The 25811-nt window shown below is 49.4% G+C and overlaps 10 protein-coding genes across 10 annotated transcripts; 4 read left to right on the top strand and 6 right to left on the bottom strand.

Annotated features, from left to right (window-relative positions):
* Positions 1-148: 148 nt before the first annotated feature.
* PFICI_11716 (uncharacterized protein) lies at positions 149-1889 on the bottom strand (the record flags this gene model as incomplete). The annotated part of the gene is made up of 5 exons (XM_007840297.1): positions 149-485; positions 549-898; positions 960-1023; positions 1089-1632; positions 1691-1889. The coding sequence occupies 5 exons, from the start codon at positions 1887-1889 to the stop codon at positions 149-151; spliced, it is 1494 nt and encodes a 497-aa protein (XP_007838488.1).
* Positions 1890-3518: 1629 nt separating this feature from the next.
* PFICI_11715 (uncharacterized protein) lies at positions 3519-4354 on the bottom strand (the record flags this gene model as incomplete). Its single annotated transcript, XM_007840296.1, has 2 exons — positions 3519-4060; positions 4117-4354. The coding sequence occupies 2 exons, from the start codon at positions 4352-4354 to the stop codon at positions 3519-3521; spliced, it is 780 nt and encodes a 259-aa protein (XP_007838487.1).
* Positions 4355-5462: 1108 nt separating this feature from the next.
* PFICI_11714 (uncharacterized protein) lies at positions 5463-7766 on the bottom strand (the record flags this gene model as incomplete). Its single annotated transcript, XM_007840295.1, has 1 exon — positions 5463-7766. The coding sequence occupies one exon, from the start codon at positions 7764-7766 to the stop codon at positions 5463-5465; it is 2304 nt and encodes a 767-aa protein (XP_007838486.1).
* Positions 7767-8432: 666 nt separating this feature from the next.
* Positions 8433-11064, bottom strand: PFICI_11713 (uncharacterized protein; the record flags this gene model as incomplete). Its single annotated transcript, XM_007840294.1, has 3 exons — positions 8433-8453; positions 8519-9081; positions 9231-11064. 3 exons carry the CDS (start codon positions 11062-11064, stop codon positions 8433-8435), a joined length of 2418 nt encoding a protein of 805 aa, XP_007838485.1.
* Positions 11065-12911: 1847 nt separating this feature from the next.
* Positions 12912-13856, bottom strand: PFICI_11712 (uncharacterized protein; the record flags this gene model as incomplete). The annotated part of the gene is made up of 2 exons (XM_007840293.1): positions 12912-13335; positions 13423-13856. The coding sequence occupies 2 exons, from the start codon at positions 13854-13856 to the stop codon at positions 12912-12914; spliced, it is 858 nt and encodes a 285-aa protein (XP_007838484.1).
* A 655-nt stretch (positions 13857-14511) lies between these two features.
* Positions 14512-17858, top strand: PFICI_11711 (uncharacterized protein; the record flags this gene model as incomplete). Its single annotated transcript, XM_007840292.1, has 2 exons — positions 14512-16230; positions 16374-17858. 2 exons carry the CDS (start codon positions 14512-14514, stop codon positions 17856-17858), a joined length of 3204 nt encoding a protein of 1067 aa, XP_007838483.1.
* A 774-nt stretch (positions 17859-18632) lies between these two features.
* Positions 18633-19699, top strand: PFICI_11710 (uncharacterized protein; the record flags this gene model as incomplete). The annotated part of the gene is made up of 5 exons (XM_007840291.1): positions 18633-19057; positions 19115-19237; positions 19286-19312; positions 19377-19530; positions 19691-19699. The coding sequence occupies 5 exons, from the start codon at positions 18633-18635 to the stop codon at positions 19697-19699; spliced, it is 738 nt and encodes a 245-aa protein (XP_007838482.1).
* A 1298-nt stretch (positions 19700-20997) lies between these two features.
* PFICI_11709 (uncharacterized protein) lies at positions 20998-21357 on the top strand (the record flags this gene model as incomplete). Its single annotated transcript, XM_007840290.1, has 1 exon — positions 20998-21357. The coding sequence occupies one exon, from the start codon at positions 20998-21000 to the stop codon at positions 21355-21357; it is 360 nt and encodes a 119-aa protein (XP_007838481.1).
* Positions 21358-22191: 834 nt separating this feature from the next.
* PFICI_11708 (uncharacterized protein) lies at positions 22192-22905 on the top strand (the record flags this gene model as incomplete). Its single annotated transcript, XM_007840289.1, has 1 exon — positions 22192-22905. The coding sequence occupies one exon, from the start codon at positions 22192-22194 to the stop codon at positions 22903-22905; it is 714 nt and encodes a 237-aa protein (XP_007838480.1).
* Positions 22906-23365: 460 nt separating this feature from the next.
* Positions 23366-25114, bottom strand: PFICI_11707 (uncharacterized protein; the record flags this gene model as incomplete). The annotated part of the gene is made up of 1 exon (XM_007840288.1): positions 23366-25114. The coding sequence occupies one exon, from the start codon at positions 25112-25114 to the stop codon at positions 23366-23368; it is 1749 nt and encodes a 582-aa protein (XP_007838479.1).
* Between the last annotated feature and the right edge of the window lie 697 nt (positions 25115-25811).

Raw genomic sequence — 25811 nt, 5'->3', positions numbered from 1 at the left:
GGTGTTCGCACCGTCACTGGGTTCGTACACTTGGGTCCATGATACGACGTGTATACTATTCAGATTTATTGACAAATACTCTCTACATAAGAGCACACATGTTCCAAGATTACTGGTACTAGGTGTGTCCCTCCGCCTCGTCATACTGTTAATAAATGCCCCAATCTCCATTCCGTTTAATATTCTCCATAGGAATTCGTTGCCTCTCAGCTTCTAATTCCTTCTCCATAGACCAATCACTATCCCATACGAAGCCCTCCGGGATGTTTGAGTTCTGAAAAGGTGCGCCAATCATGAGATGCGCCTTGGCTTCTGCAAACTTTTCGCTTACATACTTTTCAGCATGATGGGTCCACACCCACTTGCCAATTCGCAAAGGATCGTTGTCGATCGCGTCATTAATAGCGCCCTCCATTCCGGTATCCTGGTGAGCTTCTCGCCTGTTTGCGAAGCCAGTACGCTGCAGGATTGCCACACGTTGCAGACTAGAGGGTCCCAGTCGAATAAGTACAAAGAAAACATCAGCAGAATATGGTGTTAGCACATACCGTAGCAACTCGTGAACCTTCGTCCCGACTGTTGGGTTGCCCCTACCAGCAAGCCGTAAACATTCTGCAAGGGACATGGCGTCTTCAAGCGCGGCAACCGCACCCATTGTGGACGAAGGAATAAAAGCATGAGCACTGTCACCAAGCTGGACAATGCGGCCACCTGGAGAAGTCCATGACGACTGAGGATCACGCCAACATAGTTTCCAGCTCACGACCTTTTTGTCGTGGGGGATACTGCGGATAATCTCGGGCAGGATAGGGTCTAGATCTTCTTGAGCGGGTAGTCTAGATAGCATCTCTTCAGCCGAGATACCTTGGGCCCAAGACTCCGCTGCTATTCCATTGTCCTATAATGTCTTGATCAGTCATGGAAGAGCGGTAGTTGAAGCAAGAGTCGAGCGAGCCTACCGGAGTAGTAAGACCAATCACAACAATATCATCTGCTACAGCAGCGATGCAATGAAAGTTGCGCCTGTATAAAGTTGTGAGCAAGATGTCCTGGAATCAGTGACTAAAAACGGAGAAGACTCGCCATACCCTGAGTATATCCTCATATCTGATCGTGACCCCTTGAGCTGATTCAGCATTGGGGCATCATGAGTCTCATCTATGTGATACATGACACGGGCAATCTGGAATCCGGTCGGATAAGCCCGCGAGACTTTCCCAAGTACAACATTGTGAGACTTGGTGCCTAGCCCGTCAGCAGCAACCACTATGTCCCCAATATACTCAATGCCATTCTCACTAATTACTGTGGCTGGCTCCGCGTCTGTCGATTCCACATAATCCACAATATTGACACCGAATGTAGTCTTGATGCCAAGTCGCTCGCATTGTTTGTACAGCATCAGTGAAAATGGTGCCCTCTCTACCATTGTTCGAATTCTCATTGGCCACGCCACGTGCTGGGGCACATCGTGCCTGTTCCACTCCCATTCGTACGGTGGTACAATACACTCCCCAGTCCATTGACGGATCGTAAGGACGATATCCCTTGAGATAGCGGGGTAGGCTTCCATCAGTTTTGGGTATTTATGAAGTCCACATACCCCAGAAGGACTCAAGAATATAGCATCACCTAAGTCTTGAAATCAGCGTCTGGCATTATGAGGTGAAATTTGACAACGAACGCGTACCGATCGGCGATATGTCATTTGCTTTTTCCAGAATTTCGACAGTATGACCTTTTCTCCAAAATTCAAGGGCGGTCATGAGCCCACCTGGCCCTGCGCCCACCACTAGAACTTTCAGGCCAGTGTCAGGATATCTCAAAATGCCATCAACCACCACATTCTCATGTGTTGGTTCAAGGCAAATCTTTCTCTTCAGGTCCATAGTGGCAAAGTCTCATAAGTCTGAGTGTCTCAATCAGAAACAAGGTAGCTGTATTACTGAGACTGCGGTACTTACATTTGATACCAACCGCAACAGCGTCAAGGAGCGTTCCGCGGAGGATCGGAACTACTGTGGATCTACGAGGATGGTGCGCCATGCAAAGGCCCACTGATGATCTCTGCGGGAATATAGGTTCGTACGGCATCATCACCCTTGCCGGATGAATAGAGATACTGGACGATGCCTGGCAGCCTGGACTAGCGCACGTCATTTGAATAGGTTAAAAGTTGATCATCACGACATTTGCGAACCATGGTAATCTTCGTCAATCGGCCTGCACTCGTAGCTTGTTTCCACTCTTAGGGTAGATGCATGGAGAGAAAGACAACCAGACGGCACGAAAATCTTTCTTGCGCCGGATTATAAAAACCTGCAAGTTAATGCAACTTGATGCAAAAGCTGTAGAGTCATGCCTGATATCAAGGCAAAAATTGTCACAAAGCCGTACTCAAGAGCTAAAGACAGATCATACGCTTCACCGATGCAGTGCCCATTTCGGTAATGACCCCAAATCCTTCCCAACTCCCTGGGCGGGACGCCTGATACGTAAGATTGCTTCCATCTTTGGGGATTGACACTCCACTAAAAACATTGTCGGGATTATACCCGCTGAGTCAGCGGGTATTCGGAATGATAAAGCACCGCTACACTCTAAATACAATAATTCTGCAAATACGATCAATCACTTTAAACATAATCAATAATCTGAAATGCCATCTTATAAAGGACCTGTTTGTGCGTGTGTGTGTGTGTGTTTGGGGGAAGGGTGAAGGGATGCGGAGGCGATTGACGGTGCTTTAGCAGATCCAAGACGATTCATGTTCATCCGAGTTCTTTATTCCAACAAAATTCGAGACCGTGTGGCCTGCGCATGGATAGTGGATAAGCCCTATATCAAATGCCGACCATTCAATGAGATGTCCTTTCAGCTTGCTATAACTTTTGGTCAGATCCTCACTCTCTAAGAGGCCATGTGGATTAAGCCATCGAAAGCAGCTTTTTCAGGCTAGGAACGGGCGTGCATTCGGATTGACATAAGCTCTCGACTACGACTAGAGATTGTAGTATTAGTAGGTGTCATAGGTATGTCGGAGAAGATCATCAACGCCTGATAATCATTAGTCTCGTGGCCTGTAGCTGGCTTATATAATCGTTTCCATTCAAACCCTCGTTTCCCGTTGTTTGCGTGAAGTCACTGCTACTGACCATCCAGGCACGGCCTTGCATAACTTATAGTCGCTCTTAAGCAGTGTATTCCTCTGTACGCGCATCGATAGCCTGCCGTTAAGATCGGTAAAGTTGAAGGCCTGACGCTTGATCTTTTATGAATAAATATAGCATAGATTCTTGCCGACTGTAGACATAACGTCCATAATTGTAATATTGGCCCCGAGCCCTTCGTATGACAAAGTATCATTTAAAGACGCTGCTTCCTGATTAGGAGACTCATATTTGTTTCCTGAGTAATCAAGCAAACGCCTTGCAGGATCCTTCTGCTGCCAAATCCACCAGAGACGATCAATCTGTGAGTGGTGGAGAAAAAACAAAGGGTCTAGGAAGATGTGTTAGTTATTGATCATTTAGATTGGTGAACGTTGCCATACCATTTGGTGATGTCGACGGAACCATGTCGCCGCCAATCACGTTATGAATAGCTCCATGTGGTGTGTTCTCCAGGGCCTGCCAAAATGTCTCGTAGGTGGTAGAGTTGTCAGTTATATTCGCAACTGTGGCTGGCGAATAGAAAACTGCTTGCCACAAAGGGTCTGTGGATAAAGTGCCAGTCCCATTGTTGAATTGCCTATTCAGACAATGTGGATTCACATTGTTGACGTAGTATGTCAAGCTGTAATTGGCGAATGCTCCAGTCGTAACACATGAAGTCAATGGGTTTGGACGAGAAGGCGAGCTGAACCCCGAATAAAGTCCTCCACTTCCAAACCCGGTCTCTGTAGACTCCGAGAAGACTGGTGATGAGGGAAGCGCGCCAGAATCCTGTGTCCAATCCCAATATGGCATTGAACCCGTGTAGTTACACTCGTCGCGGAGAGCAGTTTCATAGAGATGGACGAACCAACGATGCCAAGGGAGGAACGAGGCAACGAAATGGACTGCACCGTATAAGTAATGCAGACATGCATCGTGATGTCCAAAGGGGAGTACCAACCGTATGAGTTTAGCTTCGCATGCACCCATGGAAAGTCTTCATAAAGACTTGTTGATAGTCCAATCTTGGACGGTCTGGTCGAGAGACATTTGACAGCGCTAATGTAGTTCGCTTTCTCTGTGTCCGGTAAAGACCTCCATTCCTTTCGTTCGGCTGGTGCGACGCAAGATTGTGCTAAGCTCGTGGCCACAGCGGCGCAGCTTACAATAAAGGGTAGCAGTATGATCGTGCAGCGCATGATGGCAGACTCCCTGGAAGCTAAAGTATAATCTGTGCGGGAGCATTCATCGATTAAATAGTCACAGGCATATATTCACCTGCCAACTCGGTTCTATCAAACTCGTATTACTTGTGCATGGGTTTTCTGGATTTTCTCGTATCCGCCAAATTGCGATCTAGTTGGCATATGTACTATGGTGTGATGGGTGGTAAAAAGGCACAGGGGCAGGTACCGAATTCATTGGAGGGGGGTTTTTCCGGTTGGTCGGTTAGCGGGCAGCTTTGTACTATGGTACCTCCCCAGACGAAGAACCAGACCCACTGCGTTTTTTTCTTTTCTTTTTTGGCCTGATACCATAATATGGTGGCAGAAAGACTAGCAGCCCTTTTTACGAACTCTTTGATTGTTACCGATTTGTGCAATGATGTATTGTGCTGTAAAAGCCGTTCGATTAACTCCTCAGACACTGATGGTCCGTCGAACTCTGGTGGATCTGGTAATCAACTAGACCGCCTTGTGCGAGCGCTGTGATAATCTGATGCCTCCTGCCGCGGCGGAGTGGTGTGATCAACACCGAAGCCGCGCCTTTTGGTAACCAGCCATTCTGTCGCGAGGCGTTACTGGTCCGCTCATGCCGGACTCATATTCCCATCAAACCCCTGTTCTTCTCTTTACCGGAATCCAATAAGATCCAATTGGCAAACGGCCCGTGAATTCTTGATTCTTTAGCAACTCCGAGCGGCCCTTTAGACTATATTTACTTGAAATAGCTCTCAGTTTCAGCGGCAGCGCCATTCCATTGGTGCAAAGCAAAATCGAAGCCACAAACAGATTCTACCACTATTCCAGTTATTGGGTCAATATATCCATGTGATTCAAATACCAATGACAATATCTTATTCACTAGCTAATTCTAACCCACGCCAATATCGCTTCTAAGTTGAGTTGCGGGTTAGTCGATTGTATCAATCTACCCACGATTATGAATACGCCAAGTGTTGAACGCGGCCTATGGCATCATGTAAATATAAGTGGCTGTTGCATTCCACTCAATCAAGCCAGACAGCTTGCATCCAAGCTGGGTGCTTATTTATATACTCCCGCCTATCAATGCCCCGGGTTCTTCTTAGATGATGATGAATTCCTTGCGTGTCGCGCTTTCCAACCATTTTCCAACAGACTCAGGTTCCAAAGATGCCGTCGCCAAACCGATTCGCTGGTATTTGTCTGGACATGTGGAAAATAAACTGAGTACCACCATTACAATATCATGAGACAAGTGCGACCCAACACTGTCCGTAGAACTTCCGCCTGATCTTTCAGAACTCCCACTTCCACCTGATTCCACGGGCCCATCTAGAACGAATGCCCCTTGAACAGAAGCATTCAAAGATGATTCGATGCCGTTCCTAGAGGTCGAGCGTAGCACAGATACATACTCTTCATTCTCGGGCCCGCTGATGTGAGATTTGCAGAGCACTGTGTCAGGTTGGAAGTGAAGACTCTCCAAATCATACTCCGACTCGTTGATTAGTTTAAACCTCTCCTCTGTCGAGTCCCATTCGAGTTTGAATGTCTGAGAGAGCGCGGAGAGCTTTATCCAGCCGCTTTTGACAGCGCCATAAGGGTTCAAGCCCGATAATTCCATACCGTAATCGAGGACATTGACATCGACGAATCCAAATGGCGAGCTACCGCCATCTTCCAAGATTCGGGCTGAAAACAAGTAGTCAATCTCCCCGTCAACAGAGGCCCAAGAGAATGACGGGCCCACCCAAGTAGATGGAGCTGGGGATGGGCTTCTCTGCGATTCTCCTCCCACCCGCCATGCCAGACCAAGCCTGATATCAGCCAACCAGATACCAGCGAGATACTGATCCCCCGAGAACTTACCCACGCTACAAGCAAGTGCTGAGAGAGCCGGTAGTTTATCACCAGGGACTGTGAGTCGCCGCCTTGTATAGATTGGGATGATCATCATTCGCCATTCCAGATATGTGGTTGATATATCATCGAACCGGCTAAGAGGTCGACAATGGTATCGCAGACTGACACTGTCATAATCGAGTTCTAGACGGGCACCGACTTTATATACCCAGTCACTGTGCCTGATTTGGGATGTATTGTTCTTTGACGCATGATCGCTGGCGGAGGTCTCTCTGCTCTCACCACACTCGCAGTCAACAGCGCTGAAGCATTCCCAGGCAATTTCATTCTCGTTGAAACCAATGCACCTGCGAGCGAGCAGCGTTTCCTGCAAGGTCCAGGCCCGGGTGCCCAAGGGCCCGCGACTGATCGGGCTCAGTGGAGTCGGCGAAAGCATATCGTCAGTGTAAAGGTCGTGCTCCAGTCTGGTGTGCATCACCAGGTCATCTCGAGCACTACCCTCCTGTGATTCCAAGCCGATTCCTCGGCAGATGATATCCGGAACCGTGAAGAAGCCCTTGTCGTCTGCCTCTGCCGATGCGGCGGCAAGGACCAGGTAGGCATTCGAGTATATATCTGCCATTTTGGCGGATTCGCGTTCCCAGTCGTCTTTGTCATCCTGTACGATGCAGAGAGAATCGATCCATATATTGAAGACGCCAATTTCCAGTGCAAAAATGACGGCCTCTCGAAAGGTTCGCGGTAAACTTGCGAACTCGATACCCTTGATGCGATCGGTATAGTTGCTGGTGGTGGATTGGCATCCTTTGAAGCCGCCCCAGCAATGGCTGAGGGCAATGTATTTCTCCGTCGCGCCATCTGTTTCATAGAGACACAACTTTGGAGGCTCATCGGTAGGCTGAATGGTAATAACCCGACGAGGCAGGGGAGACTCTGCTCTTTGACGACATTTCGGGTGTTTATGGGTGGTCTCGCAGACTCTCAACCACTTTCTTATTTTGTCGAAACATTGCGAATCCTGAAGGCTCCTGCTTAGATACTCTTTTGGCTCAAGTGTATTCCATCTTGGCTGGAAGCCGGGCATGGTATGGAAGTCTACATGTTGCCACGTTCCACGGGTGGTGGCCTTGACCGAAAGCTTCTGCTTTGATACCCACAACATGACCTTTGAGTTGGCTGCCACGACGTCTGCAAACGCCTTCAATGCCCCGCGGTAAACGATCGAGCACAATTCGCAGCCCTTGGCCGCCGAGGCTTTGAAGTGAGACATGCGCAATTCCCGATGCGACCACCAGCAATCGTAATAAGCCCCTTCCCAGGTGGGAGTGATGAAGTCTGGAGTGAAATTGAAGCAGGTGGTACAACAGCGCCAATTATCGCGTGAAGGTGGCGAAGCGTTTAAGACGAGGCTCCTGTCATGTTCAATGGACTCGACAGAACGCGGCGATGCTGTAGGTGACGTGTCTCGCGCCGTCCGGACTGTTCGACCTATCTGATGTCCCGGATTCCGGACGTGCTGTATATGAAAGCAATCCTCGCACATGGTGAAGTCGCAGTTCAAGCAAAGATGCAAATATTCCGTCATTCTGGGCCAATGACAGCAGTCACAAGCCCGTCGTCCATACCCCCGAACGAACTTGGGAATGTCCGGGTCTGTTACTCCGTCCATGGCATCTAAATTAGTCGACAAAATAACGTTCAAAGGGATAATTCTTTTGGAGTTTGGGTCGAAAGTGAAAGTGGGGAAAAATTGTCTGCTATAATACCAGAAGCTACCTGGTCCAAATGTCCTTGCTTACGCCAAGGTATTTGACACCTTTACACAACTTGCCTCGGGTGTGGTTCATGGACACAGGTTCCAGTGATGAGTCAGGCCCCGCGGCATCCCTTGGGGCATGCAGCGAGCATACTTACGACCAAGTTAGAGCCAACATAAAGCAAGAAGCAGCCTGGAAGATGGATCCCAACATATGGTAATATGAGTGAATGGATGCTGGGAAAGGGTATATGTGTGCCCCGCCTCACCCACTAAGTGCCTCCCACCAACAGTCGCTAGTGGCACAGAAGCTGCGAAGGCAATCAACCCCTAGTGTTATATGTTTTCCCCCCTGCGTGCCATCTCTTTGGGCTCCGGAATAGAACATGCAAATCTATCAATCGAGATTGACATGATCCTCGAATGTTATAAAGTCCTCGTTTCAATGCAGCTCTATTGATTGGATCTACCCATCTATCAGTACCTCGATCAGTATTCCCCTGTTTTCTGCAATGACGGCATTTGATAATTAAAAGGACCGCTATCTCTATGGTAGATTTTGGCGTGCTTCTGAGGTGGATTGCGAGATGGTATCCACGGAACATCGCAATCAAGTAGAAGGATTGTGTCTGCGCGTTGGACGGAATCACTTGACGCAAGACAGAAGCCCTCTGAAGCAATGTGGGAGAAAGGAAGCACATATGACTACCTCCCGCATCCTGCACGCGTATACCGGGGAAAAGGTCCGCGAGAGCCACGAGAAGTTTTGGTGTTTGTCGATCGCGACCAGAGTACCCCGTTATGATCAGAGGAGAGTCGGCACAAACAAGCGCATGAGAAATGTCACGAATAGCCTCTTCAGGGAGGGCGCCGGGACCGATGGGGCCCCATTGGTTTTGGTCCAAGGCATATGGCTGAATGAGCTCGGCCATAGCCTCTCGTGCTCCAGCAACATATACAGGGCCTTTGGGCGAGCTGTTAGCGAATTGAAGCGCGCGGCCGACTGTCTGTTTGATGTTTAGGTCTTTGCGGATCTCTCCGGAGTATCTGCAATATTGGGGGACAAATGTCTTCTGATCTGGGGCTTCTTGCAACCAGTGCACTGCGGGAGAAAATTTGGGGGTCCTCATTGAGCGTCAGAGTTGTGTATGCTATATCGACTATTTCCATGTACTTTCGTGGAAGATTTCTTAGGACTGCTGACACGTATAAAAGTATATCCGGATGCATCCTCCCTGAGTGATACCATACAATCACCAACCGTGGCGATCATTTGATGGTATGAATCATAAGTGCCTTTCGCCAAGTCTCTGATGCCTCCATCCATTCCTGCCAGTGCAAGAGCAATCGAGCCACTTGTCCATACTGGTACTCCTGATCGCGAAGTGTGAACAACATTCACCACAAATAAGATTACCACGGCAACTACAGTGGCAGTGGGAAATGCGATCCAAGGCCAAGAAACCTTGATATACGCCTCTTCCAACAGAGTTTGCCCTGTCCCATTACTCATAGAAACTTTGTTCTGAGAACGTAATTCGTTGGACAAACTCTTTGCCACTCTAGAAATCCATGCGTCCCTATCCTCGCGATTAGATTGCCAGACCTGTGCACCCATATTTGTGCTCACGGACCATGTGCTTCCATTGCCTGTCAGATAATGGCTCAGATCCAATTCTGATCCGATGCGCGCGACATGGAGATGGGTTGTATTGGCCGGACCGGGGATAAGCCACTCTACATTGCTGCCGTCGGGACTATAAGCTGGCGGTCCTTCTCTCATGGTCTGATTCTGTATGCCCAGAGTTACTTGAGCGTCAAAATCATGTCTGCAATACCACAGGCCACATTGGGTGACGGTTGCTGCTGTGCCATGGCTGAGAAGACAATTGCCCTCATCATCACTTCCAAGTCGCGGCACCTCGATCACTTCCACCGATTTTAGGAAGCTATTCGATTTGGGTTCCATAGTATCGCCATCAGCAATGGACCCATTCATGTAGGGGTACACTCCCAGTAGTTTCCATAGCCTGTCATCGCCTCTGCCGACTGCGAATGACGCTGCATTGTTGAGCTGCGTCAACTCTTGGCATTTGTAAGGCTCGGTAACGTTGAACTCGTGATTGAGGGTCAAATTTGTCGCTATCCAGATATTCCGGCCTCCTGATCCATCGATATGGTCCGACTCGTTGTAGACAAATGTGCCAGTGTATTGACATTGATGATCATCACACTGCTTCCAATTCGTTGGCATCGTATGTGTCACGTCGTGGCAGGCACCACATATACCAACGGAAGAGATGGCTGACCAGGTGCAGTTACTGGATGAGCATGTCGCCGCAAGATCCCGCACTTCATGGCTAAAGAAGCCACTATACATCGCTCCAAGCCAAGCGAGTCGATCGTACTCTGTCTTGTTGTAAACCCACGGAAAGTACGCTGTCCCAAGCTGGTCTGGGACTGTTCGAATATCAATGCTTATGAATTGTTGTGAAAACACATCGAAAGCAAGTGTCAAAATCGTAAGGAAAGCCCCTAAACTGATTATCTTGGACGCCATTGGGGAGTTGAGTAGCCATTGGAAGCTGCCCCATGTTCCTCTTGACACTCTGTCAATTCGCTCGACATCCTTGAAAGGTTTTCCTTCTAGTGGCTGACGAAACCATGACCACTTTTGCTGGCTAATTGTATCTGCGAGTGGTACCATTAATGCCCCCTTCATAACTGTAGAAAGCACAGAGACAAGGGCACTCATTGAAAACATGGTGGTCCTCCATTGGTTCAAGGGTCGATTCCCATATGTGAGCGCTATCGTGATCAAACAATACAAGAGCGTGACGGAAAGGAGACATGATAGCGACTGGAACAGCCAGGGGCTTCTCCCAAATCCAAATGTGGTGACCCTGTTGTAAAGTCTTTGGGCTCTCTGGAGCAGTGTCGCCCTTTCATTACTCTCCTTCTGTGTGCTTTGGATCGCCGTTTTCTCTGGCATTTGGAGGTTTACTGCGTCGATTTGTTCATTCGTCAATGCATCGTCGCCAACCAGAAATTGCTTGTCTTGTGGCCCAGACTCGGTGTCAGGCATCTTCGCAAACAGGGAGTCCTTATTGATTCAGTAGTTAGTCCTCACTGCTCGGTGAATACGATGTCAAGTGCTGGGAGATTGAGTGACGAAATTTTGATGGTCGTCCTTGAATGTTTCAAGCATTAGATTCATTTGATGGGCAGATTCAAATCAAGTATGCTCGCTCCGCCTCGTGGCACAGCCCTTGCGAAACTAGCGGACTGCGTATTTCGTGTCGGTAAAGTTCTATGCAGCTGCAGGCGATTACCTATATATTGGGGGGAGCCTTGCTGTCACAGGCTGTAAAATATTCAATCTCCGTGAATGATGGGGCTGTACATGGCAAATGGGTGGCTGAATCACCTAGTGGGCGCTGAATACTACCTAGGCACACCCAATCAAAATTCGTAGAAGTGACCACCAAGATCCTAGGCAAATGGATCTGATTCCTGTATATGATGATACGTACTCACTATCTGCATCTGGACTTGCCTAACGCACTTCAAAGACTTTTTCTGCCCCGACGTAGCTCGTGGGTGTCGGTAACCCCATCTCCCGATGCATGCAATCTCCTTCTTGGGGCTGTCTTGTTGATTTGGCCCCCTGCATACGCCCAGCGTACAATGGATGATGGTGGGGTGGTTGCTCGGCCTAAAGAATACTTGGCTGGTTGGGCTTTCAGGTGACACTCCCTATGTAGATAGTACCCGGGTAGATAAGTAGAAAGTTCTTCAAGGCTCACGAAGAAGACTTTGACTACTCGTTTTGACTTCAACTCCAATTGAAGAGTTCTGGATAGATAATTCGAGCGCCTTTGGGCTTATGCGCACATTGTGTGTGCGATCGGCCGGGCTTGCACACTCCGAGGACTTGCCCCTTGCCTAGCTGGCAAGAGGCATTGAAAATACTTTTCATCACCTGGCTACCTCTCTTCCTTCTCTTTTGCTCTCTTCTCAAAATTTTAGTATGACCGCCATCTTCGCAATCAGATCTTGTTGTGGTTGACATGAAAATGTTTTGATCCATTTGCTGACGGACATACCACTCTCCCCGGCCTCTAAAAGCGAAAACCCGACCAACAACCACCCCATTCATAATACGTTCTTTCAAAATGACAGCCGCTATTGAAACACACACAGTGATGATCACTGATGCCTACAGTGAGTCCCGACAATTGTGCTCGAAATAATATTTACTCAGTGAGGATCCAGTGACACCCATCTCCACAGCAACTCCAGCGCCATCGACACCAACTGGGTATGTTTCCGCTGGGGATAACTCAGAATCCCCAATTAATGGTGGAAAACAATTATCTCGAGGTGTCGTAGCTGGAATAACTATCGGTGGTGTAACCATTCTGGCCATCGCAGTGGCTCTCATGTGTCTGTTGGGTCGCCCGACAACAAGGCATCCGAACCGGTCACTGCATGACCAGGACTTGTGACAGCCCCCATAGAACGCACCGTCATACACCTTGTGACGCGAAGTGAAGGAAAATAGACAAAAAACGAGAGTATCCTTTCTTTTGTGTGTCTCTTAAAAAGATTTCCCGATGAGCCTGCAAACTCTTTTTCGGGGTAGCAATCTTATAGGACGCGGCAGGGAGGAATCGCATTTGCTGATTCACACAAAGAACTAGCCTAATCGTGGATATAGATACGTCCAACATCATGGTAATCAGTCGACCATGCTGCCGTGTCACAAGCTTTTACGAAAGCGGCCCCTCTCCACAAGATAGGCATGTCCTATTACCGCTGGGTCAATCCTCAGATCGATGACGACCGGGGAGTCTCCGGTGTTGTATATTTTTGTTTCTTCTCCTTCCCTCGCCCTGGAAACAATTCTTCACTCAGCGCGTCCTAACGACGCTAACACAAGTAATCGCGTGCAAAGCTCGCATCAATATTGCCAATCACCTGCCTCGATTCATTTTTTGCCTGGCCATGCTCCACGTTGGTCTCTGGCCCGCCATTCCCAACGTCGCCAATATTTCCAATAAATTGGCGAGCCTGATCCAACGTCTCAGCATATTTCACAGTTGTCCCCGTCGTCTTTGCTGTCTCTCCCAGTCCGCTTGTGCAAACCTTCAGGCACTGCCTAAGCATACGGTCATGATCATTCAACACCTGGAGCACTTGTGTTACGTCGTTGCTGCCGATCGCAACTTCGGTTGATTGGAAAGCTTGGAGAGCGAGCTCGATGCCTTGCAGTTTCCCCGTGAGACTGCTCAACGTCATGACAGTTTGTGTCTCCATCTCGTTGATCTGTTCTCGGGTCTTGGACATTGTGTTGCTGAGCAGGAGAGATATTTCAGTATAGAGAATTTATGTTTTCGGTGCATCATGGTCGGATTGAAGGTTGTGTATTGCTCAATCTTACAGTGTGACCACTCCCAAAGCGACATTCAGAGTTTGCTTACAGTCCCCAAGGCGTGACTTGAAAGTCTGGATGTCCTTCTCGCCCAGATACAGCCGTGCCCTGTCAAGGAAGGCGACTTGATCATCCTTCGAGTGAGAGGTTGCCCGGGATACCCTCGCCGAGAATCCTTCGCACGCATCTCTGCAGCTTTCTATCGCAGGCACGAGCTCGAGAATGCATGTCCTCTGCTCAGCGGACAGGTCATCTGAAGTAGCAACCTCACGTTGCAAGGATTGGATCAAATTTTGGAGGGCGCTGAGATCGCCCCGAAGGTCCTTCAAGGTTTTTGGAGCATTGGCCCAGCTGGAAACGAGCCCATTCAGAGCCTGACAGCTTTGGAAAGCCGCGGTTATCACACCAATCGCGCTGGCAGTGATGCTTAGGGGGTCTGCCATCTCCAAATTTGTTGGGACAATGAAGATACCAGTAACAGTTCGAGCAAGAAAACAAAATCTACCATAAGTGGGCGACGGGTAGACGAATACGCTGGCTGAACAGCTGGCCGCTAAGCAGGATTCGTGATTTTGAAGAATCCAAGTGTTGCGATGAACCAAATTGACAGCGGTGCGTCAATAGTATGGGTAGGTACCTTAACCAAGATAATCAAAGGCAAAGTCTTCAATATTTACGGATCTGCAGAGCGCGCCAAATACGTGTTGTGTTGACCCACGACCCATCTGCAGGTGCAGTTGCCACGTCTGAGCGAGGTCCACTGTGACCCAGAAGTGTGTCATGCTGCGCACTTTTACCATTACGGCAAAAGTCTGCGTGCACGTGCTGTGCGACTTTTCTCTTAGCAGGTATTATTTGACATGTCGCTTTCGCGAATGACCATCAGCTGCCAGACCTTCGATGGATTCTGCACCAATTGAGGGACACCCTATCTGTACAGCCTTGTAACATGCAGAAGCCCCCACAAGCAACAATCCTCACTCCCAACGAAAAGTTTCATTTCATGCTTCTTTGTGCGTCCAAATGGGCACTGACGATAGTATGGCCAGAAAGCCCATTGAGCAGTCTTTTCATCATCGTTTTCTTGATCGGTCCAAGATGCCCGAGACAACTGCCAGCGACCACAACGTGACCCCTGTGAGCGTCGAAGTCGAGCAGGCTAGCGCCAGTGGCAACGCGCATCAATTCATCGGAAACGTCTTTGACAACAGCAGGACTCAAATTTTCAAGTCACCAGGGCCTCCTCTCACTCTCTGGCAAGCCCATTACAAGAGCAAGGCCAACGAAGATCAAGACTATTGCTATGATGGAACGAGATCAGAACTGCTGGATAATCTCATGAGAAAGGTCACCGCTCCTGGAGCTGGAGACATGATTTGGCTCAAAGGGCCAGCTGGCTTTGGCAAATCTGCAGTTGCCAAGACGCTTTGCCTTCGATTGGATCAACCTATCCCTCGCACTGAAGGTTCAGGATCATCGTCGCCGGAATTCCAGCTTGGGGGGAGCTACTTTTTCAGGAGAATCGATCCTGAACGAAGTAACATAAACAAGTTCATCATTACAATTGCTGACCAGTTCGCCGAAAAGATTGAAGGCTTCCGGTCCTGTATCCCGGACTACAATTCAAAGCAACTTAGCGAGATGAACTCAGAGGAGCTATTCAAAAAGCTCATTGTGGACCCATCCAAACGATTGTCGAAGCCTAGCATTGCTATCATTGTCGATGCGCTGGACGAATGTACGACGTCGGTATCTAAAGTTCTCGAAATACTGTCAAACTTTCGGGATCTTCCATCTATACGTGCCCGAGTTGTCTTTACAAGCCGTCCTTTACCAATGCTTGAAAATATTGGCGAACAGTTTCAGCTCAAGCCAGAATTCATGGTGGACCTTGATGATGATGGCATCGTCACAGAATCGCGGGAGGACATATCCCTCTTCTTGAGGAAGAAGTTCCAGGGGATGCAAACGCCAGCCACAAGAAAGGGTGGCCAATGGCCCTCGGAGAAAGACTTCAATCGCGCCGTTTACCTTGCCACCAATCCAAAGCCTCTTTTTATCTACGCCGTCACCATGTGCCGCTTTGTTGAAAACCAGTGGGCCGACCCTTGCTACATGTTAAAGCAGTGGCTGGAGACGAATCAAGACAACGACTCTTCCACCCATGTGCCGATTGGGAATAATGGCCAACTGTTTTCAATGTATCGGAACATCTTCCGCGAAATAGTAGACCGAGGTTTGCACGATGCAGACGTCCAACGCTTGAGGCTTATTGTCCACAGCGTATGTGCTATTACAGTTGAGCTTTCCACGGCAGACCTATTACGCTTACTCGAATCTGCCGATATGGATCATGATCTCTTGCTGCTGCGAAGGAACATGCAGTCGATCCTGGACATCCCTCGTGGCGACGACCTGGATTCACCCGTGAAGATATATCACAAGTCACTCCTTGATTTTCTCAAGCAGTCGGAAGCTGAAGATTGCATTTTCTACCCGTACAATGATAGTCTGTCTGGTCTCGAACTGGGCGAAAAGTGCTTGACCCTGATATCAGAGCTGGTTCGCAAAGAACGCCAAGATGGGCTCGAGATTGACAAGTGCGACAAGAAAGTCGCGGAGTTTGCCTACAGAAAGTGGGCAGAATTCCTCACCTCCTATAACGGCCAACTTTCTGAAGGATCCCGCGCGATGCACCTACTTCAAGACTTCTTGACGTGCGATTTCCACACTGTTTTCAGAGTCGGTTACGTTAATGACATCTTCGATTACGGAGTTGGCCTAGACCTAGTCAAACAGCTGCCACGTCTTGCAGAGGTACACAAATTCCCTCTCCAAAGTATTCTATTCCTTGCACCAATATGCTGGTGAACCATCCGATTTCTTCCTACTTATTGCAATCCTCTGACTTACACCATAAATTTGAATCAATGCCCGAGCTATTCTAACAAGCTTCTCAGACACAGCAAAGTCCGTCGCTGAGGGCGAACCTGAAAGAGGCTACCACTTTTATCATGGACATGGTTCGCTTCCAAGACGGTCTGTGGTTATTTGAGAGCTATCAGAGTGCCCTCATCTTCGGTTCCACAAGCCACTCTCATCCACAGAACAGTCGATTTTGGCAAGACCCCCAAGCAAGCGTGCAAACATACACGCTGCGAGACTCCACTGAGGAAGAGGCCCTTTCTCCGGTATCTTTCCATTTCTCGCGAGATGCCGCGATCTTCGTCGGATTATTCTCCGATAAATCGATTCGTCGCTGGAATCGTGGCCCTGGCGAGGTTGGCCTCCGATGGAACTTCAGTTCCATTTGCAGATGTACTCGCGGTTTTCCAGTGCCAAGCCCACGAGAACATGAAACCACGACGCTTTCCGCGAATGGATCTGTTATTGCATACAACACGATGACTGGTGTAGAGGTATGGAACACGCAGTCTTCTCACAGCCGCCTTCTTCCCCATCTTTCTATGTCAAAGAACCGGTTCTTGGCAATTTCGGAGGATGGATCTCGGTTGGCGGCTTGCTACGACCCCGACAAGCGCGGAGCAGCCCGGGCCGTGACGTGGAATGTCTCTGATGTCAGCAATCCCCGGGGCGTTCCATTTTTTCTTTCACCGATTGTCAATGTTTTCACTTCTGCATGGGAGACGCTAGTGTCGTATTTCCCATCTCTTACCCGTGTCTTGCCATCCTACTGTATCAGTCGGACCTTTGAACCAAAGGGAGACATTCTAGGCGGCATCGCATTTTCACCAAGTGGCGAGCGACTGGCAATCTTTTCATTCTCACATCAGAAAGATGATGATGGCGACAGAATTCTCATCTTCCAGACGTGGGACACTGCGACCGGAAAATATGCGCTGCACCGCATTCTCGGGAATGAGCTTGATTCACAATTCTTCGATTCGCAGGGTATTCCGCCAGACATGCTGTGTTTGAATATCACATTCTGGGGCGAAGACGAGATTGCAATTCTATGGGAAGGTGATGCGTTCGAAGAGCCCGTCAATATTGTTGAGTTCTGCCGTCTCAACCCTGTTCACAGAGATAGAACGACCGTAGCAGTCCTGAGGCATGACCAAGAATTGGGTAACGAGTGGTTGAAGCCAGAGCCGTTCTGGATAGACAACGCAACTAAGTCCATCCATGTTTCTCAGGGCTGGTTCAGATTTCATGGGAATATCGACATGGGTGACGAGTTCGTTATGGGAATCATCGAAAGCTTTGGGTTATCAGCCGGCAATCCTGACGCCGATAGATGGCCCAGACTTGTTGCGAGTAGAGACTCCTTCATCGCGAATGGGAGGCGTCATCGTAAATATTTAGATTGCTTGGCTGTTCTGGAACACTCCGGGTTTTCTGTGTGCAGTCAGCACACGTTTGCCGGATACAACAAGAATAATGGCGACCTGAAGTTTGTAGAGCTTTATAAGGGGAAGGGGTAACGTCCCCCTTATTACGCAAGCGTGATTGGGCCAAATGATTATAAAGATAGACATAAATGCTGCAATCACTTTCAATTTCAAGGCACTTCGGTTTAAGCCCGTCTTATCCTCGCAGGTGGATGTTTTCTTTGGGCATCTTATGAGCGGCTCGAAACTTATTGTTATTTAACTGGAATATTCGTCGATGGTTATCTATGGTGATAAGCCAGTATTTATATCATAAAGAGTGTGTTTCATGAAATCATTGTTATAAAATCCTAGACTTCTAAACAATCCGCAATTTGCTACCCTTTGGTGTTGGAAGTGCAATCGCGTCCAATTACTGAAAGATGTGCGGACAGCGGCTTTCGAATGTATGCCTTGGCACGAGCTCCCTGTCCACATACTAATCTGCATCGATGACAATGCACCCTCACTGGATCTAATCCGCAGGCTGTTGGAAAGGTATCACAAGATACATGTGCAGGTGATCGCAAGACTTCTCGCAAAAGAGGCTGAGCACCAAGACAAATACTTCCAAGCACAAGTCTCTGTGTTGGGGCGGCGGAGTTCTCCTGCATGACAAATGAAGTATTGCCCAAGCTCCAACATGATTGGTGAGAAATACTGACACTGCCACTCATACGACGCTGCTGGGCTGAATGCTTTCAATGGTAGAAACCCCGCTTTGCATACGGATGAAAGCTCCCAAGGTACCCCAAGAATTCCTAATGGGTTTATTTTCATTGTCTAACTTCAACTCGGATCGATGCGCCCCTGACAAAGACCATCAACATGACGGTCCCGTTTGGGTTTTCAGTTGGCGATTTTGTCGCGGCAATTGAGCTCGTGGGGACAGTGATTGACGCGGTTCAAGCGAGCGGTCAAACGAGTCAGAGGTTTCGTGACTTGATACGGCTGCTATTCTCCCTTGAGACGGCCTTGATACAAGTCAAAGACATTCAGCTGCACGAGTCCATGTATGCCGAGCATACTGCTCTCGCTCGCACCGCGCTTGAATGTCAAAGAACCATTGATGACTTTTGGGCCACGGCGCGCAACTACCAGCCGCACATCACTAGGCCCTCGACGTTGAAAGCAAGAGAAACTTGGATGAAGATCAAGTGGGCCCTTTGCAAACAGAATGACATCGACAGGTTGAAGATTGACTTGCTGGGTCACACCCAAGCTTTGAATATCATCATGTCGGCGGTCAAATTGTGACTATTCTTGGCCATTTCAGAAGTAACGAGCAAGTAGCTGACTCGCCTTTGTAGAAAAAGCGAACAGATTGAGAATCAGAGCCGCGACACAAAACACCAAACCCTTGTGTCACTCATTCAGCGCGTCTCGAATCAATACATGGGGCATCTTAGGACGATGTTCACACAAATGGAAGGGTAAGTCTGATATAGATAGTCTTTCAAGTCGGAGCTAACATTCTGCAGGATACTGGAGAAAGTCACATGTGCTATGTAAGTCTTCCCTTCGTTACTCCCTCTTAGCATAAGGAGTTTTGTTACTAACAATATTTCTCAGGCGTATGGATTTCAGGATATTTGCTGCTGTTATGGAACTTCAGCATATCGTTCGACAGATTCCCGGCCAAGTACTCAATCAACAACCAGTGTACTTGGTAGACGCTTTGGGATTCCAACGGCCCTTCCATCTTGAGACCATAACCTCGCTCAGTGTAAGGTCACTACCTACTTGCCACACCATAAAAGAAGGCTATGTTCGCGCATTATTGATATCACGATATAACAGTTGTTCTTTTACGTCATACGGTCAAATATGGATCGATCAGGCATTCCACGTAGCGACCAGTCGTTTGTATTCACTGACACAGCCAGATGTCATGATATTGATCTGAGTCGCCCGTGGGAACAATGCTTTCGACCTGGACAGAAAGTAGAGATGAGCGCAGTGATCCTTGATACCTTAAGAGGTGAAATGTGCCCGCTGTGCGGCAAGGAAGCCTCCCTATCTTGGAATCAAAGGACAGAATGGTAATGGGCTCAATTCTGTGTCGTTCCCCTTTCAGTTTCTAATGGAATTCTAGCAAATCTTGTGGGGTAATTTTCTCAATCACAGGACGAAAGCTCAAGGCGAGAGTGAATCTAGAAAGAAGTCCTGGTGAGGAGACGTCTTCGAAAGCGTCAAACCTCGGGAAAGACGACTTTGGCTCTTCGGAATCTTCGCAATCAATTGCATACTATCGACGCTATCGTGTACGAATCGGTAACGGTAACAATACGGAAGAGAATTCGCCAATAACAAGCCCCTTGGTCAGTGTCAACGATTTACGCGCCGCGGCACCCGCGACTTTCGGTTGTGATTTGCCAGGGCCCGCGGCACCCGCAACTTTCGGTTGTGGTTTGCCAAGGCCCGCGGCACCCGTAACTTTCGACTCCGGCTACAGTCTTCGTTGGATATGTGTACGTTATTCAAAGGGACATAACTATTATTGATTTTCGATTAATGAACTTTTAGCCGAATTGCGGGTCTAATAACTCTTGGGAGTACGACCCTTTCTGTCCTATAGAATCGTACTGACGTAGTTAGTACCCACCGCAGATCACTTGCGTAGGTATATAATTCGCTTTTTAGAACCTTTTTCTTATAAATCAAAATTTAACTTAAATATCTTTGGATATCTTTTCGATTATTTCGTTTTGAATTCCTCCTTTACATATCGGCTTAGGTGAGGTCTTGAAGGCAACATGAGGATACAGAAACTCTGATAGCATAATATTGCGCCGTACCATATAACCACTATTAGGCTAGTTCCTAGTGTGGAGCTTCACATTTTGTTCAGCTAGTACAGTGGTCTGGTACGACACATAACACACTTATTACACCATTTTCAATCCCAAAGAAAGGATGGAAACAGTTTAGTAGATGATATGATACGAACCGATGGACCGTTGTTTTGACAAAATTACTCCCTACGCGAGCGTTATTCTTACAAGTACGTGCGCCAGTCTGTTACTTCACGTGTGATCACCCACCCCTTTAGCATATCTTCCAACGTCATGCCCGGGGTGTCATCTTGTTGCCAGGTCACGAAAAGCTCGCCGTGGGCTCCATCTTTCAGTACAGAGCCCGCCGGCATCAGGAGTTCCTTCTCCCGCTTCTGCCAGTTATCCCCTCGAAGCGGATGCGTGTATATTTCGACACGCACCCATTCCAGCTGCTCCATCTTTTTGAACGATTCCCACATTTCGAACCAATCCTCGAGCTCCGTCTTGCCTCTCCTGGGTACATATCGCCGCCACAACCCCCTCCTCTCATCCTCATCTCGGCATGGTGGCCGATCAGTCCCGGGTGTATAGTGTGTGTACTTTATTTTCCTGATGAACGGCGCTCCCTCGGTGGCAGCAAGCATCGAAACGTAGTCTGGTTGACACACAACGAATTCGTTGATGCTGTACAGAATGGGAAGGGCCTCGGCATGTGTACGGGAACAGGTCAAGAGCAGACTGATGCGGCGGCTCGGGGGTTCCAAGCTGGGTTCTAACTCAAACAGCCTTCCAAGTTCTATCTCTTGTGGATGAACTAACACGAGGCTGAAGATTTCTAGGCGCAACTCGGTTGGCAGCAAGGCGAAAAGCGGAGATTGAGTCTGTGGATGGATAGATTTCGCAGAGGAAGACTGGTGGCGGAGGTGCTTCAGGCGCCTGAGCAGAGACTCTGCTATGGGGGTACTCTTCCTTGCTGGCGACCATCTTTGTCGCTTCCGGTAAGGAACATAATTAAGCACCGTCATTGAAATGCGATACTTGAAGTCATGCAGTTTTTGATAGGAGATGAGTCAATCTCAGCAAAGAATTACTGCACAAGGGCGCGTAAACTGCTTTTTGACCAACGCAAACCAGCAGGAACCAACGGGCATCCAGCAGGCATCCAACAACGTTGGCAGGGATAATGATATCATGATCTTATCACGACACCACATGCATATCCAACGCTTTCAATTGTGCAGCCATAAATTCATGTCGTAAAAAGAGGCTGAACCTGCGCATCTCGCAAGATAAGCAAGCTTCAATAATTATACAGACGATTTTTTGAAGTGTCTGTATCTTACAGTCGTATCAAGTGAGCCATCAATGGCAAGGCACATCCATGGATGCGCTACAAGTCCATACCGCGTTCTCATTTTCCGCACTGTGTTGCCCTTCATGTGCATCTGCGGCGGTGCTCGAGTTTATTACTACAAGAGCTCTTGCATGAATTATTTGCAATTCCCACCGTCCAATTCTATCAATCTGGTGCTCAACTCATAAACATTTCCCCATCGTGCCAATCCAGCTTTTGCGCGCGTTGTGGTAAGCGGCACGAAACGGACAATACAATGTCTGAGCTCAACGGGTACATTATCAGAGCAGAGGTGCACGATCCTCCAGCCTGGGGCTATGCCGTTTACAGGACCGCCTACGGCGCGGCGACCGACGAGCCCTGGCGGCTACTTCTCGAGGCCATCCGTACCGAGGTTCGGAGAGACGTGCTCAGCCTCCGGATCCCCCGCGGGGGGAACCCGTCCCGCTACTCGGACGAGGAGACGCAGAGATGCGAAGAATTCTTGTCGCTGCTCACACTTGATACCAAGGAGGACCAGAGCACTCTGCAAGGCGCGTCCATGGACCGCGTACGGGAAATAATCAAAGAAACCGACCCGCTGCCGACCGAGGACGAGTGGCTCCTCGACGGCACCTTGACGACACGGCAAGGCGTCTTCCTGTACGTCGACGACGAGGTGCTGGAGTCAGTGGCGGCGGCGGCGGCGGCCCAGACTCCAACTCCAACTGGCGGCTCTTGTGCTGCTGCTCCGTGGATCAAGATGGTGGAGCTCGACTACGAACCAGAGAAGCACAAGGGAAACATACGCGTCGGCCCTCAATACTACTTTGGGTGGATGAAGGTGTCTACTGATAGCTTTTTCCAACTGTGGTCGGCACAAGAGGGCAAGTATCTGTGGTCATTTGCACCACCGAGCACAGATGAGAGAACGCTGCCAATATGGAATGGGATTGGGATGACACCAACCGACTGTAGGGGGAAGAGATGAAGCCTAACTCATGTCGAGTTCTTTGTATAGAGAATAAGGATTCAAGGCACCCCAATCCTCAGCCCTGTACTCTTGTATACTGTTGAGTCAAATGCTAGTGCCTGGCTTGGCCGTTGTTTACCGTATGGGTTCAGTGCCCTGCTGCAAGAAACCGCGGCCTCACTGAGACATGTGAACTCGCGGGCCCGAAGGAAAACGGCACGGAAAGCATAGAAGAGAGATTTCAGAATATAATGAGTTATCAAGGATTTCTTTTCAAACGCTGTCTCATGCTAAAAAGTGGTATACTAAAATACAGTTTCGCTCCTGAAAATGCTAAAACAGAAAAAGACCAAACAAACAAGGGACAAGATTGCTCTTGGTTTCGCTCCGTTTTGACTCCATGATCATATATATATACAAGTGTCGTTCCATATGTGTATGAATTTTTTTTTTTTATGGTGGCATAACATTCGTTTCTCTAACAAGTCTCCACGGCAGCCGTCCGACCACCAGTCCAGCCCTTGCCGGTGAAGAGGAATCCCCACTCGCCGCGGGTGATGGGCGAAATGTCATCGTAGCCATTGGGCGTGGCGGGTCCGATGCGCTGTTGGCTGGCGCGCAGCCTCTGAATGACGGGTGACATGGCGACCGACTCTGAGGCGGCCTGGTGTCCTCCTGAGCCATGACCGCGCTGCTGCTGCTGCTGCTGCTGCTGCTGCTGCTGCTGCTGCTGCTGCTGCTGCTGCTGGGGCGCAAGCAGCTCGTCAATGCCGTTCCAGAAAGATATGCCCGAAGCTATAGGTCGGGCAGTCACGTCTCCTTCGTTGTTGTGGCGGTCCTTGTCATCGTTGTCGCCTTCGTCGTCGGAGAGTGCGTCAATCTTAATGGCGAGCTCGGTAACTCCAGCCATGGACTTTTCCTTGTTGGCCTTGACAGCAATGGGTCGGATCACGACGCTTGGCTTTTGCATGGTTGCCGATGACGAAGTGTCAAACGAGGTCTTGAGCTTCAGGACCGGGGTATGGGCCTTGGGTGTCGGCGGCTTGCCAATCTTGACGACTCCGACGGGGATGCTCTGGGGCTTGGCCACGCTCATCTTGAGCGGCCACTCGGTGCGGTTGTCATCCTCGTGACTGCTGCTGCTGCTGTTGTCGAGGTGAACTGTAATCTTGTGCGCAGGTGTAGCGGGCGGCGGCATGACGTCCTCGTCAAAGGCCCCAATCTGCTGCACACCTCCATACGCTCGGCGGTACATGCGTTCGACGTCGCCGAGGGCACCGGCGCTGACGCCGATCCACGCGTAGCAGCTGTACAGCTCGCTGCGCTCCAGCCGGCGGCCGCCGCGGGACAGCACCAGACGGCGCAGCTCGTCGACGGCGTCTTCAATGCGGGCCTCGCGTTCTGCCTTTTGCTGGGCCGTAGGAGCCACGCCTCGTCTCAGCAGCGTCGTGCGCGCGTATGCCGCCAAGGCCGACTTGAAGGCGTACAAACGGTCAAGACCCAGTAGGGTCAGGCCCTCGGCGGAGAAGAGGACCTCGTTCTGGCGCAGACACCGTCGGACCAGGTCGCGGTTCAGGCCACATGATGACGCCGAAGAAGGCGGGGGAAGAAAGCCCGTGCCGGTTTGGAACTTGCGCTCGGCCTTGGTGATGGCGCGGCGTAGGTGGTATTCCTCTCTGGATGAGAGGGGTGTTGCGTGGATGAGACGGACACCAAAAGGGTTTGGGCCACCAGCGGATGCCGTCGATGATGCCGACGATGACGACGAGGTGGATGTACAAGTGGTCGCCGAGTAGGGCGTGGCGGGTGTGCATGGAGTCGCGGGTGTTGAAGCAAAACTCGGCGATGTGACTGCGCCCCTTGTGAAAGAGGCCTCAGATGTATTGGAAGAAGAAGCTGTAGAGGTCGAGCTGACAGATCCACCCGTTCCGCGGCGCACCAGCTGCTTGAGTCCAGCTACTTGCGATGTGAGGCGTGTGGGCGACAGGGGACCAGACGACCAGGAGAACTCGGGCGAGGCCGGTGGTGTAGCACATGGCAGCGTCGATGATGGGAGCTGGTGGTCCTTGCGGACAACAATGAGAGTGATGTGAATGGCCTTGCGTGACAGCCTCTTGGAGGCATACTCGAGGGCTTCGGTGAGGTGTGTCGGAATGCTTTGCGAGTCTAGAATAGAGGGGCCAGCCTCGAGTGGCGACGATATCCGCTGCTTCAGGAGTGAAGACATTGTTGCTGTGGTTTTGATTTTTCTTTGCAATGCCCCCCGCGTTTGTGTGTCACCAGGACGAGAATAGAAAGAAGGCGAAGTAATGCAAGGCAAGTGACAATGCAGAAAGAGAACAGAAGTGAATCAGTCCTCGGCGACTCAGTGCCCCGAATTGGAACGTTGGAATATGCAAAGAGTGTGTTGACGATTGAGGCTGAGTATAGATCTACTATATCGAGAAGAGAAAAGTAAGTCTAAACAACAACAAGAAAAGTTTATTAGATGAGAAAATATAGAAGAGAAAACGGGGGCCGATTTGCAGAATAGATATAGAAGAAGCTGTGCAAAGGGTAGCATTGTGATGATGATGCATGCAGGCAATATAAATATATCCTACCCATACAGAAGCAAGCGGGACCGAACCACCTGCAGAGAGACAGCCAAATGATCACCGACCTGCATGACCAAAAACGGAATGTTTCAGATCGACAAAGTGGCCAGGGGGGGAGCCTGGATGTGTCGTCTGAACTTTTTTTCGAAACAATGACAGAGATAGATTAATCGGGCGACAGGGCATCTTTCCCTTTCAGGAATCATGCAGGGGGTTTTGAGGATGTGCTAATCTAATCCAGATGCATTGGAAACGGGCAAGCTGCGTGTATATTTGGTGGGGACTCTCCAGAGTGCTATCCAGGGCTTCTGCTCCAAAAGACGGAAG

The sequence above is a fragment of the Pestalotiopsis fici genome (genome assembly GCF_000516985.1).
Source record: "Pestalotiopsis fici W106-1 unplaced genomic scaffold PFICI_Scf_9, whole genome shotgun sequence".
Taxonomy (NCBI): Eukaryota; Fungi; Ascomycota; class Sordariomycetes; order Amphisphaeriales; family Sporocadaceae; genus Pestalotiopsis; species Pestalotiopsis fici.
The sequence above is the reverse complement of the archived record's forward strand: the minus strand, read 5'-3'. Positions and strand labels throughout refer to the sequence as shown.